The sequence below is a fragment of the Carcharhinus amblyrhynchos genome, chromosome 5 (assembly GCF_965287045.1).
Source record: "Carcharhinus amblyrhynchos chromosome 5, sCarAmb.v2.hapA, whole genome shotgun sequence".
Lineage (NCBI taxonomy): Eukaryota > Metazoa > Chordata > Chondrichthyes > Carcharhiniformes > Carcharhinidae > Carcharhinus > Carcharhinus amblyrhynchos.
The window spans coordinates 67,480,460-67,501,753 of record NC_137328.1 but is presented as its reverse complement, the minus strand read 5'-3'; the positions used below and the strand labels follow the sequence as shown (position 1 = coordinate 67,501,753).

General features: G+C 41.1%; 1 protein-coding gene across 2 annotated transcripts in view; it reads left to right on the top strand.

Annotated features, from left to right (window-relative positions):
• Positions 1 to 21,294, top strand: part of LOC145343089 (sorting nexin-24-like) — a 147,788-nt gene that overhangs the window by 77,428 nt on the left and 49,066 nt on the right. For both annotated transcript variants that reach the window (XM_080188954.1, XM_080188955.1), the window contains exons 2-3: positions 1,128 to 1,211; positions 3,714 to 3,818. In XM_080188954.1, the coding sequence (XP_080045080.1) occupies positions 1,128 to 1,211; positions 3,714 to 3,818 (189 nt within the window). The remainder of the gene's footprint in view (positions 1 to 1,127; positions 1,212 to 3,713; positions 3,819 to 21,294) is intronic.

Here is a 21,294-nt window from a genome sequence, read left to right as displayed (position 1 = left end):
TTTTTATTGAATGAAACGGCTTTCAGCAAGTTTAAAAAATAGTTTCAGAAAAGAGAAAAACACGTCTTTTGTGAGAGATATGAAACGCATCAGAAAATCTACTAAAGATTATTTGCCCATGTTCTCAAAATGTTAAGCTGAAAGACATATGTATCTGAATGTTGGCTCTGAATTTGTCTCCTTTTAATAATTTGTTTTTACTTGAATATCGTATTGTTTATTGTGGATGTTCTGTCCCCAGCTTTGTTGGCTGCTTTCTTCCACGTTCTTTATCATCCATTTTCCAGAACAAATCAGTGACCCAAGATTCAGGCAGAGGCACTGTGCAGGGTATTAATTAGCACACCCAGAGACTTGCTATCCTGGCCTTTCAACCTTCCAAAGGCCAGTGAAGGCAGTAGAACCTGTCATATTTGTCTTGTAATGAAAGTGAACTTTTGCCATGCCCCATCGTGTTACGGCAGACTGAAAATGTCCAGCTGAGATTTTTTTTTAAATGAATATATGTGCAGGTTAGAAAGAAATTAACCTGCCACAGGAATGGTTACATGTTGTAGTAATGTTGTAAGCTGTTGATGGTTTCTGTTGTCAGGTTACTGTGCATAGAACCACAGAATTATAAACGTGTATCTGTGCTGAGCTTTCCATAATTTTAAAAAGAAATGCAAACACTGGGAGCCTGAGATTCAAAGATGCCAGAAATGCGCTGTGGGAGTCATCATCTTGAGAAGGAAAAAAAGACTGGATTAATCTTTCAAGTGACAAAATATTTTGGAGGTTTATTAACTTGTTTTGTATTTGTGGTCAATTAATTGATTTTATTCCAAGATGGGTTAGTAAAGTTAGTGGATTATATTCAATGACTCATTCCTGTGCAGAAAATGGAAGGGTTTAATAACACAAATAATCCAGAAGTTTAATTGCTGTTGAATCAGTCTGTTGGACAAACTTATCAGCTGAGCTTTTACCAGAATCATCGTAAATCAATGCTACTTTTAGGTGTCCCTGGAGCCCTTTGTTTGTTGTGTACATTGTACCATTAAAAGTAGGAGCAATTTTATGGCCATGGACCAAAGGTGCACTGAAACAAACCAGCTTTTTTTTAAAGAAATGTTTTGCTTTTGCAGGTATTTAAAATTGAAGTACTGATGAGTGGAAGGAAACACGTTGTAGAGAAACGCTACAGTGAATTTCACGCACTTCACAAAAAGGTAACTTCTTTCTTGTCTTGTCGCCAATCACCCACCCACCCCCACCCCCCACTCCCAATGTGCACCCACTGTAGGGTTCTGCTACAAGACCACAGAGCAAGTGGAATTGTTAATCATTGGTTGAAGTGACATCCTTAGGGTATTTATCTAGTAGGCAGCTAGCTCTACTGGAAACTTGAATTGTCTTGAATTTGTCTCCATTCATCTGAAGAGTTCATTACTCACCTGGCAATGCTGTCATGGTTGGAGGCAGCTGTGATGATGACTCCTTGACTGCTGTTGATAGAAGGATTCCTCAACAAAATATTGTTCACAATTGCTGTTTTCTGAGCTGATGCTGAGTACAACATTTGTAACACTTTGGCTGCAGACTCAATTAATCACTGTGTATTGTAGCCATTTGTACAGTAAACTGCATGTAGCCATATTTTTGAAAATCAGTTATCTTGGCTATCTTGTTAGGGCTGTCAGATTTACCCTTTTCGCAGCATGGATGGGAACTCCCACTGCTGAAAGTACTTCCATGCTGTTTTTGTCAGTTGGTATGATCAGAGTTGGTTTAAGCTTACTGCTTAGAGGGTTCCTATGCTTTATTCACGAACCCAACCCAACTCGTGATAGCTATAGTTGGAATATTTTTCCAATGTCGGGTACCAGATACAAACTCTGGGTCGGATGTATCTCAAGCTGCTCACAGGGTAGTATTTCCTCTACTGTACCGTGACAATATGTTTTAACAAAACCTTTGCAAAGCACCCCTTTCTGTATCTTGGTGAATTGTTTTACTTCCTACATCACCAAAGCTTATAGGACTTGATTTTCAATGTGGGTTAGGGAACCCAACGCTTAGGTACTGTGTTCATACCCCCACCACATCTGCATCACTCGCAGGACACAATCTTCAAATGTATTTGCCTTACTTGGACTGGCAGTGAACTCGCCATCCAATTTGAATTTGTTAAGCATTAGCAAGCGGTGGAAGGGCCTTCAAACCTCAAATAGAAAAGGTAAATGGCAGCCATGCTGGACCCTGCTGCTGCCTTGCAGAAAAAAGAATGCAACAAGTTGGTAGTTGCACTGCAAGTGCCTAAATGGCCAGATGAAAGCTGCTGCAGCCTAACCCATGGTGCCAAAAAGTTCTCATCATTTAAAATAAAACACATTGTTATTCGCATTGAACCAGACAGATGTCCAGTAACGTGCACCAGGCTATTCGGATTGATTGATCAATTGAAAGTTGACAGAAATATGTTTACAAAAATATGCACTTGAATTTAAAATAATTAGAGTGCCACTATTTGTTGAGAAAATTGTTTCATATTTTTTGTAACTAAATGTATTAGATTTATGGGTTTTTATTAAGTTAAAAGACCAATGTTGAAAATTAACAATTGTTTAAAATGGGGAAATTTTTATCTCTACACTTTTATCAGTCAGTTAATACACAGCAATTTACTAAAACAATTGGTGCTGATCTTTAAGGGTTTCGCAGCAAGAGGGATGGGGCAACGATTGTGATTTAGACCAGAGAAGTCACAACTTTCCTTCATATAATCTCCATGCCAAGATCCCGCGCTCTTTTGTTTATCTAACATCTTATCATGTGTGGTGTGTTTCCTTTTTTTCCTTATTCCTAATTACAAAATGGTCACTACATATTTCTCTATAGTGCATCTACCATTTACTCTCTCCTCCTGCATTCTTTCACAGATGTCATCATAATTTGCCAAGCTCCCCAATTTTTATGTTCCCTCTGAAGAGTACAGATCGTTTATACATTCCTAATAAACAAAAGCTCCATCAAAAAAGTTGGTTTTACCTCACAACCAAAAGTTCATTCTTATCATCTAATTCTCCTTAATTCTAGATACCATTAGCAATGTCTCTTTTTGTAGCATCTTTATCGAGTCCCTTTTGAAAATTTAATTTTTGACTCAATACTGCATTTCTGTTACTGCAGTAACATCTTCTAATAAATTATTCATTTGGTCACATACATTCTGCTCATTAGAAATCCATATTGATGGTCTCTGTTTAGCATATTTGCCCAAGTATTTAATGATTGTAATTCTGTCTTGGATTCCAATCGTTTATGAGCAACTAAACCTGGTCTATATTTTTCTGAATAATCGTTGTCTGTCTTTCTTGTGTATTTTTTTTCTGTGCAGATGTCTTTTTTTAAGCCATCAAAATTAGTTTGCGTCTAAACATGACAGGTGGCAAGATGGCAAATGACAACATGAAAGCTGACTCATAATTTGGCCAGACACCAGAAATTGAAAATCCCTGCAACTTTTTTTTGCCCCCAGTGAAAATCCGTCTATATTTAACTTCTTACTAATGCAATGAATTAAAAAATCTCTCTGTTAGATGTGTATTATTGTGTATAATCTCATAACAAGGTGGGAGAAAGAGGAGCACAGAATATAGTCAAATAGTATTGTATTAAAGTGGCTTTGTGTTTGTTAAATGTAAATTATAAATTATTATTTTTCTGAAAAGTTGAAGAAAAGCATTAAAACGCCTGAAATGCCTTCAAAGCACGTGAGAAACTGGGTACCTAAAGTCTTGGAACAGCGACGCCATGGTTTAGAGGCCTACCTTCAGGTATAGTGTAATTCTTCCAAAATGTGTGTGCGTTTTTTACAAAAAGGCTTGCCTCATAAATCAGGATTATGTAGTCCAGTTGCTTAAACCTGTTCTGCATTGAGAGTTCCTTTCTAGTAAAAATGAGTTTATACGCCAGTTGCCCTCAGAGGTGTTTAACCTGTTAAATATATCATGGGTTTCAACCCATATTACATGTTTCAGTTTTATTCTGTCATACTGTCACACGCCTATGAATTCTGCTATGAAATATTGATTTATCAGATCACAGGGCACTTCACACAGCAAAGTGTGGATGCCAAGAATTGTGAAATACAGACTACATAAAGATAATGGCCCATTTGTGTCACTGTCATAGCAAAAGAAATCTGTGGGTCCATCCAGGTTTTCCATGCATGCTGTCGTCTGAATAGTATCGCTAACTGATTTAGAAGCTACTCAATTTTTCAAATGTCCTTATTAATGTTATGCCATTTTTTTCAAGTCTTCTAGAATTTTTTTTATATGCATCCCTCGTGATCAGTTGTAGTTCTCAAGCAGCAAATGTATGTAAACTTGATCATGCAAGTCGCAAAGGTGATTACTTAAGTTGCCGTCTCAACACACTGAAATTAAGACTAGATTCTTTGAATCAGAATGTTAGGCCCATCAGAGATGTAGGCCAGAATATTACCGCCTCACCCACTCGCAGAACGGAATTCTCCATTGGCCTCGGGCGGGATTTTATGAGACTCGCCCGAGTGAGGTTGTAAAATCCTGGCCCTGAACTGCTAACGATCAGCAGAGTGGTCTGAACTGAGAATACTCCGATGTAGAATAGATCTACACACGAGTAATTAAAAAGCTCAAGTTTTTAACAATGGGCCTGTATCCAGTTTCGGGCTATTATCAAGTCATTATGTAGCCTTAGAATATTCCTACTTAGTTGTCTATGGTGTTTGAAGTAATTTATCTAAAAAAATATAATTTCAGAAACAGCCTATTAGTGAGCGAAGATTAGATGATTTGTAAAGGATTGAAAAGAGGCCTCTTGATTTTTTTAATATTGAGTGATGTTCCAGTGAAAGCATCACACACACTCTCCTGAAACCTGTATTTACTTTAAATTGACAGATAAACTGACAACTTGATTTTGAAGTAAAGAATCTTGAAAGTAATTGATTAGAAACCAGTGTAGCTCTGCTTTAACCAAAATTAGTTAAAACTTTGAAAATGATATTGCTACTGCCTCAACAGAGAATCATAGAAACGTAAAGCTGAATTTTTGTTCTGGAATTGGGTCCCTGACATCAGGTACACTTGTGTTCCAAGGATGTTTGTGTTCACATCTAATGTTCAATACAATTTTTGAAGCACAAGCCACTTAGTGGCTGGTGTGCTTGTTCTTTGTTCAATTATGGACGACTTGCAGGCTCTCGAGGATGAAGGACCAATAGGTGGCCCTTTAGCACTGACAGGTTGACAAGCCTGCCATCTGAAGTGGACATTGCTGATTTAGCAATGTCAAGATCGGGGTGTCCCCAGAAGTCTTTTGGTGCCAGGCTAGCACCTGGAGCCATGCTAGGGATTTGGTCTTTGTGGAGGGCAGTCAGTGTCTGCATCGCAGCCCTAATAAGCCCATGAAAGGGGTTTGATTGGCTAGCTTTCCTCTTCTCCCACCACCAGAACTCTTTGAAAAAGGCCCTGAGGCAGAACCATGTCAGCAAACCGGCAGTGGCGAGAAATTGCTGACCCATCTACCTCCAGCTCCATTTCCTCAGCGATTTGCGTATTCAGTCCACAGTGTGAATCTGCGTGGGAGATGGAGAGAATGTAACCCCTATAACCGGTATAGTAAAACACAAGCAGTGACATGTCTATCCTGTATACTTAGGATCAGAAGTTGAAATTAGCTTTTTCAAATGAATTCTGAAACACCAGTTGATGCCCCAGACTATTAATACACACCTTTTTAGACTTTTGCTGAACTTGTGATTTACTGACTGCACTTGTATGTTTGGAGGAGACCCATTGACCAGCTGTAGTAATTGCAAAATTTTCTAAAATATTAAGTTGTTAAACAGACCGTTAGTTAGTTTAGAAGGTGCCTCTGACATAAGGGGCTGGATTTTATGTTCCGGTCACACTGGGGGGCTTAATTTGAGGTGACGGGGAGGTATATAGTGACCTATCTAGGGAAACCCAAGTCATTCTAGCATGTCTCTAAGTGGGTCATAAGATTTTATTCATTTATTAGTCACAAGTAAGGCATACATTAACACTACGATGAAGTTACTGTGAAATTCCCCTTGTGGCCACACTCCGGCACCTGTTTGGGTCAATGCACCTAATCAGCACGTCTTTCAGACTGTGGGAGGAAACCGGAGCACTTGGAGGAAACCCATGCAGAGAGGGGGAGAATGTGCAAACTGCACACAGACCGTAATCAAAGCTGGGAATTGAACCTGGGTCCTTGGTGCTGTGAGGCAGCAGTACTAACCATTGCCCCACCATGGTCAAGTGGGGTTGCATATCTGACTCCCGCTTCCATTTCTTACGAAAATTGATACCACATGGGTAACAAGGCTCACTTTGAATAAGTTTAGTTCTTCCAACAATAGAATGCTGATGACTACGCAAAATGACAGGTCTCATTGGCGTAAAGACCAGGCTGTAAAAAATGGATTGTGCCGAACATTTAGGAGGTCACAATTCACCTTCACCTGGTACTGCTGAGCAGGATATAAATTTAGTGCTTTCGCCTCATTTGCTTAATTGTAGCCCAGCACCAAACGACTCCCACCAGCTGACTGTCTCTGAGCTCAGCAGAGTGCTGAGTAGTGTTGTGGTGATAGCATGTAGTGTTCCCAACTTCCTGTTCTTTAAGGAAAGCTGCACTGAATGATAGAATGCGGCAGTTGAAATTAGAGAGCTCGAGGCTTATAAGTGCAGTGCTAGAGGCCTTGGTGTGGAATTAAACAGGAGGAGAGTTGCCATTGGTTCTGCAGGGAGCCAGGAGGCCTCTGAGGGCAACTCAGGAACTGAATCAGATGGCCCAGAAAATCTTGAGGATCTGTCAGCAGTATCACCAGAAATTTAACCACGTCATGAAGTGGTCATGGTAAGTGAATGCATCTTCATGTGACAGAAGTTTAGACCTATGCTCTCTGGAATTTAGAAGAATGAGGGGAGATGAAATTGCGGTATACAAAATGATAAAAGGCATGGATAAAGTAGACGTGGAGCAGATGCTTTCTCTTGTGGGGCGTTCTAGGACGAGAGGCCATAGTCTTAGCCGTGGGGTAACAAATTTAAAATAGAGTTGAGAAACTACTTGTCCTGAACCTGTGGAATTTGCTACCCAAAAGTGCGGTGGATGCTGGGACATTTAGTAAATTTAAGGAGACGTTAGATTTTTAATTCGTAGTGGGTTGCAGAGTTATGGGGATGAGGAGCGTATCAGCCATGGCATCTGCTTTGTGAATGGCAGAGCAGACTCGATAAGCCGGATTACCTAATTCTGCACCTATATCTTATGAACTTTTGGCAGCTTTTTTGCTAAGGTAGGGCCTGCAAGTCTGAAATTCCCCATCTCGAGCTATCTGCTTCAGTAGTGAAAATCCAGCCTTTGGCCTCTGTTTTAAATACAGTAAGAAGTCCCATAATGGGTTAACATCATGACTCTCTTTTAAAGCCATGTGAAATAGTTCCCTTGTATGCTGAGAGCCTGCAGACACCACCCTTCCAGCAAGCTTGTAAGATCACTACTTGTTCATTTTTTTTCCTCTGCTATGGTTCAGATAACATAAAATTACATAAGGGCTGCTTTCAGTATTTTAAATAGAACTTTGTTTTCAATTAATTAGATTTATTTATTTCCATCGGGAACTTCTAAATTATTTCTTCAGTGATTTGGTGTGCCAAGTTGTTGATTTATCAAATTTTATTTTAAAACACTGTCAAAAACCACATTTTTGTATGATTTAAAAATATTTTGTGGTTAGTAAGTACCACTAATTCAGCAGTAATTGCACTAAATTGAGGCCATTACTGCAGTATTTACAAACCTATTATGAAGACAAAAGTACCACAAGGCACAAAGGATTTAAAATCGCTCTTCCTCTGAATGTCGACTTAGTGCGGTTAAATAATATTAATGACTAGGATTGTCAGAATGTAACTGTGCTTTCCTTAGTACAAGTGATTTTATTGATCGATATGGATGTAGCCTAACAGTCAGATTATTCTACTCTGATTTTATCTGGGCATTAACTAAGTTTATTAGTGAACAAAAGTATCTTTTGGTAGATCAAGATGATGATGTAGATTAAGAAAAGCAGAAGACCATCCATCATTTTCCTTTGTGCTAATAACTTAAATCCATCACTGTTTCTATCTGCTGCTTCCACATCCCATTGTGTCTTCAGGCTTTTGGTAATGGCCTAAGTGAACCGCAGCAATTTTCCCTCCAGTGGCAAAACTCTCTGCTCAATTGTCATAGTGCTTTTTAATTTGAAAGTGTAGGTGGTAGTCGCTACTTCAGTTCTTTCAGCCCTACACACACCTTTCTTTGCTTGTCACACCTGGTGGTAAAACTATACATTTTTTGGAAATTGACATGCTTTTGAAAAATAGCCTCTTAATCCCTTGGCAATCATTTTATGATGCATTGCTGAATTCACAGATATTCTGGTTAAGTATTTCTTTACTTACATGCTTTTATTACTGTCATCCACTTTTTAATGTGTGTAAAAGTAGGTTGTTGGAGAGATTTCCCATTCCTATTTAAAATTATTATTGAACTAAGATTGTAGTTTTGTTTCCTCTATAGGCATAGCTGAACTGCTACTTTTCCCCAAGCAAATATTATGCAGGTTACAAGTTAATGTATCCAAAAAACAAAATAAGCCCTTCGCACTTGTGTCACGTTTAGTTCTTTTAATACTGTTTGCTTGGATTTGATTAGATTCAGCAGACCCCACTGTATGATCAATGTAAGGCAAACCTCAGCGGTGCAGTTTTTCTTTTAGTAGTTAATAGAATCCCTATGGTACAGCAGGAGGCCATTTAGCCCATCAAGTCTGCACTGACCGTAATCCCACCCAGGCCCTATTTCTGCAACCCCACATATTTACCCTGCTAATCCCCTGAAATTAGAGTCAATTTAGCATGGCCAATCAACCTAAACCTTTGGACTGTGGGAGGAAAGTGGAGCACTTGGAGGAAAGCTACACAGACACAGAGAATGTGCAAACTCCCACACAGACAGTGACCTGAGGCTGGAATTGAACCCGGGTCCCTAGCACAGTGAGGCAGTAGTGCTGACCATTGTGCCACCCAATTCACAATATTGCCAGCAAACACAACCAAGCTTCCTTTTCATATTTTTTGAGGATACACAATTTCCTGCTCTAGCATCAGATTACAGAATGCCTTAAGCTAGTAAAGTCAATTTTTCATTACATGCTTTCAGCTCATTGTATCCAGCATCAGTAGTCTCTAGTTTTGATTTTTTTTTGCCCACCACCACCACCACCACCACCAAAACCAATGTGAACCATATTCCTTGATTGCATCAGTATTGTTTCATTGTGCCAAGTTAGATCCACACTATACATCCATTTAGCGATGCCTGGATCATTATTTACCATTTCTAGATTAATAGATCAGTAAAACCCATCAGAAGTATCTGTGACCAAGGTTGACAAGTAACCAGTACAAATGGCAGCATAACCTTGCAAAATCTACAAATATGATGCCGACTTTCCACTCTGACCTTTTCACATGCTGTTCATTTGATTCTATTACCAGTACTGGTGCACTTCAAGTAAAACTGATGTTTGTTGGAGGAGGAAAATTTGGTAACATTCTTGCTGGGGTGCACATCAGTATTGCTGGAGAATTGCTTTTATCAGACCCCATCTGGAATAAACAAAAGCAAAATGCTTCAAATGCTAGAAATCTGAGATAAAAGAACAGAAAATGCAGGAAATCCAGCAGGTTGTGCAGCAAATAATTTGTATTTCAGATTGATCTTGACCATAATTAGAAGATTTTAGAGAGAGGTTTAAATCCAGTGCAAAGCCAGAAGTGGATGATCCATCTGATTCATCTCCACAGTTCCCCAGCATTGCAGATGTCCATTTTCAACCAATTTGCTTCAGTCCACGTGATATGAAGAAACATCTAAAGGCACTGGATACTGCAAAGACCAGCAATAACATCAAAGACTTGTGCTTCAGGACTAGCTGCAATCTTAACCAAGCTGTTCCAGTACAGCTACAACCCTAGCATAAATCGGGCAATGTGGAAAATTGCTCAGGAATATTCTGTTCATAAAGCAGAACAAGCCAACCCAGTCAATGACCACCCCTTCAGCCTCCTCTCGATCATCAGTGAAGTGATGGAAACTGTCATCGACAGTTCATCAAGTGGCACTTACTCAGCAATTAACTGCTCACTGATGCTGAATTTGTATTCCACCAGGGCCTCTCAGCTCCTGACCTTATTAAAGGCTTTGTCCAAACATGGACAAAAGAGCCGAACTCTAGAATTGTAAAGTTGAAGTAAGAGTGACTGCTGTTGTCATCATCACAGCATTTGACTGAGTATGGAATCAAGGCGCCTATGCTAAATGAAGGTCAATGAGAATCGAAGGGAAACACTCTGCTAGTTGGCATACCTGGTACAAAGGAAGATGGTTGGAGGTCAATCAGCTCAGTTCCAGGACATCACTGCAGGAGATCCTCAGGGTAGTGACCGAATCCCAAGCATCTGCTTCTACAATAATCTTCCCTCTACCATAAAGTCAGAATGGGGATATTTGCTGATGGTGCAATGTTTGATGTCATTCACAACTCCTGAGATACCAAAGAGATTCATGTCCATATGAAGCAAGACCAGGACAATTCTCAGATTTGGGCTGAGAAGTGGTGAGTAACATTTGAGCCACACGTGCCAGCATTTCCACCAAAAGAGAATCCAACCATCGCTAGTTAATGGCATTACAATTGCTGCATCCCACTATCAATATCCTGAGGGTTACCTTTGGCCAGAAACTGAATTAGACCAGCAATATAAATAATGACTACAAGAGACTGGAAATTCTTCAGCATGTAACTTGCCTCCTAATCAACCAAAGCCCATCTAACATCTGCAAAGCACAAGTCATGGTATGATGGAATATTCTTCACTTACCTGGATGAGTGCAGCTCCAAAAAAACTCAGAAGCTTGACCATTCAGGATAAAGCAGCCCACTTGATTGGCAGCTCATACATGACCTTAAATATTCTCTCCCCTTCTGAAACCTAGTAGCAGCAGTGTGTACCATCTACAAGTTGAACTGCAGCTGAACTAAGTCTCCTTCCAAGGCAACTTCCAAACCTATGATCTCTACCACCTAGAAGGACAGGGGCAGCAGATGCATGGGAATGCACATTCCCCTCCAAGTCACTCACCATCCTGACTTGAACAATATCGTTGGTTCTTTCACAGTTACTGGGTCAGAATCCTAACAACACTGGGTGTACCTACATCATATGTACTGCAGTGGTTCAAAAAAGCAGCTCATCATGATTTTCTTGGGGACAATTAGGGATGGGGAATACAGCTGACCTGGCCAGCACTGCCCACACCCGATGAAGGAATAGAAATAGAGGATTTGAGGGTGGGTAGAGGTAGGTGGATAGAAAAAAGGAATAAAATGAAAGAGGGCAGGAGTGATTGAATTGCAAAGTAGAGTAGTACTGGTAAAAGCAAAACTAAGATGGATCCACAAGAAATGTAGATCATTGCAGCAGAGGGAGCAGGAAGCTAAGAAAATCTGACAGAGACTTTGGAATATGGCTGAAAAAAAGCAGGTAGACCCTGGAGATGCAGACAAACCCCTTGGCTGTGAATGGATAGAAGATCACCACTTCCTCACCAGATCCACACACCCTCCATTGGTGTAGCAATCCTCCATACTGTCTGAGAAAATAGGAGTGCTGATTCAGAATTAACATTGTATTGCGTACTTAAAAGGAAGAACAGTATATAATTCCATTCCAAAAGAAATGTCTTTGTCAGCAGGGCGGGAGAAGATGAACCTGATCTGCTGAGAGAGGTTAGTCAAAGGACTGATGAAACGTTCACTGAAGGTAGATCAGAGAACGAGAAGCAGAAGGGACGATTAGAAGCAGTGCGCAGGAACTTGCGGATGCATCAGGAGCAGGGGTGACTGGGGAGAGACCAGACCAATGAGGATTTTGTTTCTACGCATTCATAGATTTCTTACAGTACAGAAGGAAGCCATTTGGCCCATCGAGTCTACACTGACACTCCAACTGAACGTTACACCCAGGTCCTATCCCTGTAACCCCACATATTTACCCCACTAATCCTCCTCACCTGCACATCTTGGGACATGAAGGGTCAATTTATCATGACCAGTCCACCATCCCACACATTTTAGAACTATAGGAGGAAACCAAGGCACACAGACAGTCACCCAAAGCTGGAATTGAACCCAGGTCCCTGGTGTTGTAAGGCAGCAGTGCTAACCACTGTGCCACCATTCAGTCCTATTCATGGGATATGAACACTGCTGATAAAGCCAGCATTTGTTGCCCATCTCTAATTTGCCTTTTCTTTGCGCTAAATATCACCCCAAAAGTGGAGAGTTTTCTCCCAATTCCTGTTAAATTCTGTTCTCTCCTCCTCTCTGGAATTCAGCTATTTGGTCCATGTTTGAATCAAGGCTGTAATAAGGTCTGGAGCTGAATGCCCCTGGTGGGAAACAAACTGACCATTGGTAAGCAGGTTATTGCAGAGTAAGTGCTGATTAATTGCGCTGTTGATGACACCTTCCATTACTTTGATCAAGAATAGGCTGGGATGGTAATTGGCCAGATTAGATTTGCCATGCTTTTTGTGAGCAGGACATGTCAGGCAACATTTTTTGTAATATTGGGTAGGTGCCAGTGTTGTAGTTCATTGGAACAACTTGGTAAGGAGTGCAGCTATTTCTGGAGCACAAGCCTTCAGCCATCTCTGAATATCACGTGGAATGAACTGAATTGACTAACAGAGGACTAGTGCACCCTAACGTGGGTTGAGGTGACTGGTATACAGATCATAATGTAGGCAAGGACACAAAATCATGAGACCCAACAAAGACATTACTATTTTGATTTAGCCCATTTACTTTTTTTCTCTTAATCCTTTCTCCCGAAATGCACCCAGCTGCTCCATTCATCCATTTATATTATTTAATTCAGTTTTCCCATGTCAGTTGCTCTGCAAGCCTATTAGATATATTAGCAGTGATGTTTGACTTCCACTAGAATTTCTGTATCTGGTCTTTATACCCCTCACCATAAGTGAACAATTTGTCTTGATAAGCTTTGTCCATCTCTTAAAAAATTATTAAGTCTCATTTTCCTAACAAGAACCAGCCCAATCTCTTTAAACTTTCTTCATAATTGAAATTCCTCAATCTCTGCATAATTTTGGTTGTTTGCCTCTGCACCCATTCAAGGGCAGTATTTCCTTGCAATTTACAGTCCGTACGTTATTCTACATAGGGCCTGATTAAAATCTTGTGTAACAACAACATTGGCTTTTACTCCAGATTCTTCCATTCATGCAACCCAGTAATTTTATTTATTTATTTTTTAAGTGCAGTGAGGTGTTGGGTAGATGGATTTGTCTGCCATGATCCCCATGTTTCTTTCCTGATCGGTATGGCATTTATGAACTATCAATTTAACAGGTGGATTTTGTATTCATTTTTCAACATTCATCCATATTAAACTAAACTTGTCATCTGCTTGGCCTAATTGCCCAAAAAGATAAGAATCCTTGAGAAAATGCTGCATTATTTCATGTTGACCATGGTGCATTTTATGTTATCTCCAAATTTGGAAAGTTTTTTCCAAGTTCTTGCTGGTCTTTCACTTACTGGAAACAGGAAGAGTCACATGTTGGCTACTCCCATATCACCCATTCCCCAGTAGTAATACTTCCCCATATGTCACTGTTGCCTGATTCCTGTTTTTAAGCTTGTTTTTGACACGTCACTGCATCCTTCTCCCACGCCCCATTTTATGAATACCAAAGAAAGCCATTAATCACCTATCTGGACAATGATTTAAATCTACTGTAGTTTAGTTTGTTTATCATGTTAATTGTTCTTAATTCTGTTATAAAATTACACAAGCATCTGGTAATGCGGAATGCTTTACTTATATTACCCTATTATAGTAAGGATATTATTAAACTAGAAAGAGTGCAGGAAAGATTTACTAAGATGTTACCGGGACTTGATGGTTTGAGTTATAAGGAGAGGCTGGATAGTTTGAAACTTTTTTCTCTGGACCACAGGAGGCTGAGGAGTGATTTTTATAGAGGTCTGTAAAATAATGAGAGGCATAAATCAGCTAGATAGTCAATATCTTTTCCCATAGGTAAGGGAGTCTAAAACTAGAGGGCATGGGTTTAAGGTGAGAGGGGAGAGATACAGAAGGGCAATCTTCTCACACAGAGGGTGGTGAGTATCTGGAACAAGCTGCCAGAGGTAGTCGTAGAGTTGGGTACAACTTTTGTCTTTTAAAAAGTATTTAGATAGTTAATTGGATAAGTTGGGTGTAGAGGGATATGAGCCAAATGTGGGCAATTGGGACTAGCTCAGTGGTTTTAAAAAAAAAAGGCGGTATGGACAAGTTGGACTGAAGGGCCTGTTTCCATGCTGTAAACCTCTATGACTCTATGTCAACAAGCTGGTACTGGCCTGAATTTTACCTTTGGAATGCATCTACAGCTGGTGTGGCTGAAAGCAGATGTAAAATCTGCTCCTGACCAACATCACCTTGTCCAGATGATATTACGTTGACGCATCAATTGAGGCCCACCCATGAAACGTGACTGACGGTCGGCTTTTCAGTGCGTGCAGGGTTGTGAAAGAGTTGGGCACTAGGTCCAGTGGGGACCCAGCAGAGAGTTTAACAACTGAAGAGGCAGCTCCCTGAATGCTTCCAGGAGTTGTCAGGTGGCTGAGGGAGGTGGTTTGGAAACTTTGCAATAATTGTCTGTGGTGTCTTCTCATGGCCTCGGCATTTGATTGTCATTGAAGGCAGGAGGGCAAGTTGGGTGGGTGTTCTTCACTGTGTTTCTTTGATTACTGCCTGGATGTCCTGGTTGAGGGAGATCAGTGCCAGGTGCCAAATCCCCATGTCAAGGGAAGGCTGACCAAAAGGTGTGGGCAGAGGTCACCACCCATGTCAGTGGGAAGGAAGTGGTACAAAACATGGCTTCAGTTTTGCAGAAAGTTCAATGATCTTCTGTAGTCAGCAAGGTTAATTGCAAAAATGACATGGACCAGTATGAAGACGTGTAGTCAGTGCCAGTTTCTCAGGAAGCTTGGGGGTGTAAGTGAATGTGTGCCAACTGGTACTGGAACATGCCTTGCTGCTGGGATGTCAGTACATTTAGCGTGTGTGTGTGTGTGTGTGTGTGTGTGTGTGTGTGTGTGTGTGTGTGTGTGTGTGTGTGTGTGTGTGTGTGTGTGTGTGGGGGGAGGGGTTGGCTGGTAATCGGGGGGCAAGCTGGAATGGACTATCAAGGAGACGGAGCACTAACGATCAATTCTATTTTTCCCTGGTCAGAAGAGAAATCATAATTCTGCAGAACGCTGGCAAACAGGTGGTGGTGTTCCCAATCTGTGGACGTGATTTTACAACCTGACTTGGATGAGATCGCAAAATCTTGTCTGAGGCCAACAGAGATTTCCATTCTGCGAGCCTCACCCGCTCCAATTCTGGGACAGACGAGGCTGTAAAATCCCAGGCTACATATCCGCACCAAACGTGAGAGCAATGTCCTGGAGCAGAATGCCACCAGCCAACTCGCTCCTCTGTTCATGGTGAGGCAGGGGTCAAATAAAGGTAAGAGTACTGATCACATGCAACATTACAGGGTCCTCTCATCTGAAATAGAAATGTCACAGCCAGATTGCCCATTGAAACTTCAATGCAGATAGCACTGTGCTGCAGGTCTCCATTGTCTCCCCAGCCTGCCTAACATGCGTACTGACTATGATGATTGAATTTACTAATATCTTCTCTTCCTCCACAGATGCACCTTCCACAGGAGCTACCAGTGAATCCAAGGATAACCTCAGTAAACTTGGAGGAAGAATCACACCTACACCCTCTCTCAGAGCCAAGCACCAACACATGTCAGTGGGCATTAGGTTGTTGACTCCACGGGTAATGTACTTCACACTTTCAATGAGGAGATGGCAGAGGCAGAAAGGTCCTAGGGTGCCAAAAGTGGAAACACCCCTGCAGACCAGGACCATGTGGAATCTGTGGCAGATGATGAACCTCTGGAGTTGTTCATCTGGCAGCAGATGCTGGATGTCCAATGGGACATGAGGAGCAGGGAGGCCAAATATATGAGCTGCTTGTCATCTCTGTGAGCTCCTCTTAGGGTGCTCTGGACGAGGGCAGCAGCTCCTCTGCCCCTCTACCAATAGCTGTTGCATCTAATGATGCTGAAACCACTGAGGAGTGCCCAGAAATATGCCACATGATTGGGCCGGAAATCATCTTCAACTGGGTCGTTGGACACCCCATGTCAGTAAATTTGAAGGACACAGTGACCCTGAACTTCATGTGGCAACTTTGTATGCTTTTTGCTTGTTTGTGTACAGTAATAAAGCATTTATTTTGCTTTAATGGACTTGATGATTGCAATGCATGCCAGATGCAGCGCAGACTTGCAACTGTTTGGTGTTGTGAGACCTTGGCATTTGGAGTTGGGTTATCATATGACAGTTGTTTGCAAAGGAGACACTGCCATTGGCATGAGGAAGCATCAATGGTGTGGATGCCTAACTAATAGTTCACAGGATCAAAATGTCCCTGGCTCCCTGTCATCTGCCTCAATATCCACACCCTGTGCCTCCCTGGGCTGTTCCCCAGGCCCACCACTGGAGTCATCCTCCCTGGCCAGTGGGGGTGTCTCACTTTCCTTAACCTCCACTGGGTTTGCCCTACCAGACCAGGTTGTGAAGAGTGCAGTATGCCACCACTATGAGGATCGAAAGTACAGCAATGCTCCCCTGATTGGTCCAGGCATCTAAACCACATCCTAAGCAGTCTGGTGGTCCCGTCCACTTGCAGTCTTGTGACATCACTCCTCTGCCTCTGTTCTTGGGTGACCGGGGGGAGGGGGGGGGTGTCATCACCCACCTTTTCACCTTGTCACCCAAGAGCCATCCATCCAATAATGTAGGAGTCACAAACAGGCTCGGTACCTGTGAGTGCAGCAAGATGTAAGCACTGTGTGAGCTGTCAGGGGTAACGGGCACAAACTTGGACAATCTGTGCTCTGTGGTCACAGGTGATCTGCACTTTAGTTAACTGAAAAGAATTTCATTCAAATTAAAGCTCCCAGCTCACCTGCTGGTTCTTTGAGTGTTGTGAGAGTGCAGTTTATTACACCCTCAATGCAAGGGCATCCAGTCATCACTGTCTCCACCTGACTGGCCTCTTCTGTTTGCTTTGTGCAAACATGTCTTGTTAGTCATGAGCTTGGTGTAACTGTGTACAGCTGATTGGGACACACCACATAGATCCCACACTGAGCCCGGAAAAGAAGCAGTAGAATAGAAGTTGAGGGTTCTATGCTGCAATCCTTAGGGAAATCTTCCAGGGAAGAGGAGGTCCTGAAATGTCAAAAGGCAGCCATGAAATGTTACCAAATCAAATGAAACTCTCTGTAGCCACATAGCAACAAGCTCGTAAAGAAGTGTTTGAGCTCTGGGGGTCTCTTATCCCACTCTTGGATGAAGAAATGATAAAAATGTGTTTTTTGCCCACCTGTTTTTGCTTGTGCAATGAGCTGAAAATCTCACTGACAGTGTGAAATCGCTATTTTTGCCTTATTAATGGCCTTAATTGCCCCTTTAGTTGGTAGTGGACACGTATCTGACGTGCCTGTTCACTCACTGGCTTCAGTTACACACAGTGATATCAGGAAGTACTTCTGACATCATTTAACACCATTTTGGGTTGATTGCATGCACCTGACCTCCAAGCATAAGATTTTGGCCAGTGTTACTGAGATGTGATGACTCAGATCTCCATTCAACCTACTAAATGGATAAGAAAATATTACACTAAAACTTGCAGAGCATTTTTGAGGTGAAACATACACAAGGAGACCAATTTCAAGAAATGTTTCTAAAGTCATCATCACAGCTGAAATAGAGGAGAACTGTAAACAGTTGGGGAAAATGCAAAGTCAGTGATACATCCAGAGCAGAATCTACATGAAATTAATATGTTACAGTCTGATGCGAACAAGTATCTTTTCCTGCTTTGTTATGCCACTGGTGAATTGAAGCAAACACAGTTATTGTTTGCACCAGTGCTTTGTGTTCTCTGTGACTAACTGGGAGCACTTAAGTTGGTGATGCAGTTTTAAGAGCTCTGTTCTGGAAATTGCAAATGCAGCACTTTAAAGCTTTGCTTATCCTTCCTAAGAGACAGAAGAGCAGCTATGATGAAAAGTGAACACAAAAATCTAATCATTCTTATGGCACAGAATTCCTTCATAGACAAAGTTTTGAAAGTTGCAAGAGATGCAGTCACACAACCCTGCTGCCTTTGGTTAAAAGGAACACTGTCATTGACAAAATGCAATGATGGTTACATGGAAACAGGTGATGGAGTTTCTGAAGTTCATTAGACTGACCTCACAGATGAGAAAGAGAAGTAAACTTTAAAAAGTTTACCAAGGTGTGTGAGCCCCCTATTTTTCTGTCTGTGTAGCCTGCAAAGTCACCCTCTGACACAAACTTTTGATTTGATTATTAATAAATAACCTGCACGTTCACATGGAATGTTTTCTTTAAACACCTCTGGTGGAGAATCCTTTTCACTGCTAGCTGTGTGGCCCATTTAAGACTTCTTTTTTGCACAATTGCAGTAACGGTTAAGTAAGCACAATGCCCAAATGTGAAACTATGTTAGCCCCCTCAAGCAATTGTTTATCACTGCCTTTTCACTACAGGGCAAGGAATATGCAGCACAAGAATCATGGTCATATATGGCACAGAGGAAGACCATTCAATCCATTGAGTTCTTGCCAGCTCCCCACAGAGCAGATCAGTCTATCCCACTCCCCTGCTTGTTCCTATAGCCCTTTCAAGTATCCATCCAATCTCCTTTTGTGAAAGTTGATTGTTTGTTTCAACCACCCTCGTAGTGGGTTTGAGGCCACTTTGACTTTTTTAAAATCTTTGTGAGGGGAAGAAAAGCTGTAGGATGTGTCTCGAGCATTATTTACAGCTTGTAGACTGCACTTCCAAAATCAGTGACGTATTCTTAATGTAAAGCAGGGTGGCACAGCTGCTATTTGAGCTGTGTGCATTACCCAGATGGGTTCTTTTCAGCCACACACTGCAGGAAGGGAATGTAAGCTGCACTGCAGACACTCCTGTCACAAGCAGGAACAACAAAAAGCCATGGCAAGCTGAGTTGAATTTTCAGAATGCTACCCTCCGCTAGCCATCATCATCCCCGATGCCACTTCCTGGTCCTTATCTGGTTTTGCCACTGCATACCTCGTTACTGTCAGGTGAAAGATGTTCAGTTCAGTTGGTGAAACTGAACTATAGCCTTGCAGTATAAACATGTCAAGAAATACACCATGTATCTCTGGAATTACAGAAAAATGCATGGCGAGAATGGCACAATATAAAAGCAATATAAATGCAAAGCTGTAGCTAAATTATTCTTGAAATGCTAATAATATTTTAAAATTCACTAACAACATAGATAAAAGAGTAAATTCATATGGAGCTTTGCATGACTTGAGGACATCTCAAAGCCTTTTAGAAGCTAAATATAAAGCACTTCCAGAGTGTAGAAATGTCAGATATTGAGGCAGTTAATTTGGAAGTGGGAAATTCCCACGCTGAGCAATGAGATAAATGTTAATCTATTTTAGTAATGTCGATTGAGATCTGTTAACAAGAATGCCAGGAGGAGTTTTATGTCAACTTGAGAGAGCAAAGGTGTCGTCAGTTTAATGTCTCATCTGCAGGTTGGTGCCTGAGCAATGCAGCATTTTCTCTGCATTGCTGTGCGCCAGTCGCAATTGTGTTCATAAGCCTCTGGAATGGGGTTTGAGTTTACAACCTTCAGACTTGGGGCTGCGAGTGCTCCCAGAACCAGGGCTGACACCTAGACACGAAAGAACCTAAACTGGTGATGCCCACTGAGGAAACAAAACCAATAGATTGAAAAAAGCAAAGTGTGGAGATAAGCAAGATTAAACTGTGCACACCTGTCTCACAAAGAACTAATTAAGCAAACAAACCACACAGCAGAAAGTGAATGGGTAATAGCCCTGAATACAGGCCAGTGTGTAACACAGGGGAAATGTGCTATTGATTTCTGTTGCCCAGGAATATTAGAGGAAAAAATACTATGATCCAAGCAAGAATAAAACTGAGAAATAAGAAAAATAAAATAAACTTTTATCATTGAAAGTATCAGATATAAATGTTGCTTATGACCACAGAAATAGGAAAAATCCTGTATTTCCAAAAGAGTAGGTTGCAGTGAAAAGCTGACAAAGAAAAGATTCTTTCCAAGACTGAATCAACGGCCCCGCCAGTCAAAAGATTGGCTACACTTACAGCAAGAAGGGAATAAAAAAAGACTCTCCAATCTATTATAATAAATTTAGCATGTGTTGTACATATTACATTGAATAAGATCTTTCATTTCATACTTAATGAATTAATTAGTTGGGGAGGTTTTCTAAAGAGCCTTTCAATGTTAAAGATGAGATATTACAATTATAAATTAACAGCTACTATCTGGCAAATTTCCACAAAATATTTTGAGGCAATCTTCCACTATTTTTCAATAACTGAAATTTTTAATCAAAAAATCATTCAAAATTCAGAAAATAACAAAAATCAATATTGCACTTGTCAGTTGAATTTTTTTTTACTTCATTACCTTCAGTAAACTTTTTGTATGAAAACTTCAGCCTCTGGCGGAGGGCTGGTTTTAATATGTTTGCACGCAGCCGTGACCAAGTTAAATTTGATTTATGCAACCTAAACATGTGTATGATGCAGTTGCACAATGGCACAGTGGTCAGCACTGCTGCCTCACAGCCCCAGGGACCTGGGTTCGATTCCCAGCTTGGGTCACTGTCTGTGCAGAATCTGCAAATTGTCCCCCATTCTCAAAATATTTTGTATGGTTTCCTCCGGGTTCTCCAGTTTCCTCCCACAATCTGAAAGACTTGCTAGTTAGGTGCATTGGCCATGCTAAATTCTCCCTCCGTGTTCCCGAACAGGCACTGGAATGTGATGTTGGAGAGGATTTTCACAGTAACTTAATTGCAGTGTTAATGTAAGCCTACTTGTGACATTAATAAAATATATTTTTTTAAAACTGCTCAAGTCTTCATGGTGCAGAAATACAATTT